At 36.3% G+C, this 1008-nt stretch overlaps 1 protein-coding gene across 1 annotated transcript; it reads right to left on the bottom strand.

Annotated features, from left to right (window-relative positions):
- Window positions 1–22: 22 nt before the first annotated feature.
- LOC107580049 (sodium/potassium-transporting ATPase subunit alpha-2-like) lies at window positions 23–614 on the bottom strand (the record flags this gene model as incomplete). Its single annotated transcript, XM_016265799.1, has 3 exons — window positions 604–614; window positions 281–467; window positions 23–144 (listed from the first exon to the last, which is right to left on the bottom strand). Coding segments are annotated over exons 1-3 (320 nt in total), but the record flags the coding sequence as incomplete, so codon positions are not given.
- Between the last annotated feature and the right edge of the window lie 394 nt (window positions 615–1008).

Genomic DNA, 1008 nt, shown 5'->3' with positions numbered 1-1008 from the left:
AATAAAGTAATGAATGAAGGACTGACCTTCCACACAGTTGGTGGAGAAGAAGCCAATGTTTCTGGTCTCCAGGGGGTTTTCATGAGTCAACTCTGGAGAACGAGTCTGAGGCTCTGACTCTCCGGTGAGAGATGAGTTATCCACCTGAGAAAGACAGACTGGATGTACAGTCTTTCTGATCTCAGGCTTCTTACTAAGACTATAGGTTGATAAACAAAGCTGATCTCAGATGTGAGATCTTTCTCTTAACATCTGTCTACATAAATCGCACTCTCTCTACCTTGCAGCCGCTGGAGGAGATGATTCGAAGGTCTGCTGGGATTCTGTCTCCACCCTTGATCTCCACCAGGTCTCCCTGAACCACCTCTTCTGCATTTATCTGAAACTTCTCTCCCTCGCGAATCACCAGAGCTTGCTGAAAGAAATAAAGTCCATTCCAAAGTTCCTCAAACAAGACGATGAAGAAAAGTTATTTAGGGAGAGGCCTGTAACAGTGAACATGTCAGAACAGAGTTTGTAATATGCAACCTATACTCTACGAAAGAAACACATTCATGTATATCTGTTTGAGTGTGTATATTTATAGATGATAAACTGCTTTACCATGGAGCCATTTTTGGTTATTCAATCATACAGACATTTTTAAATGTCATGCTTTCTTTAATGTTACCATGTATACTGCATTTAATTAAGTAACTTTAAAATTACCCTTAATTTAATTTAATAATTTAATTTAAGTTAATTTTTATTTTACCATTTATACTTTATTTAATTTTAAAGTTACTTTAAAATGACAGCATTTAATTTAATTATACTTAATAAATTAATTTAGCAAAAGTCTAGTCCCTGTCTTTTATATTGCTCTTTATTTCTTTACTTTACTTCACCATATTTATTTTCTGCATTGTGAATTTCTGTATTGTATGAACTGTTGCAACACTGTACCCAGCATGCCAACAAAGATAATTCTGAGAGAGGGGGGTGGCGGGATGACATGTGGTTTCTTTC

This window comes from Sinocyclocheilus grahami, unplaced genomic scaffold, assembly GCF_001515645.1.
Source record: "Sinocyclocheilus grahami isolate Dianchi unplaced genomic scaffold, SAMN03320097.WGS_v1.1 scaffold23627.1, whole genome shotgun sequence".
Classification (NCBI taxonomy): domain Eukaryota; kingdom Metazoa; phylum Chordata; class Actinopteri; order Cypriniformes; family Cyprinidae; genus Sinocyclocheilus; species Sinocyclocheilus grahami.
This window is presented reverse-complemented; position numbering and strand designations above follow the sequence as displayed.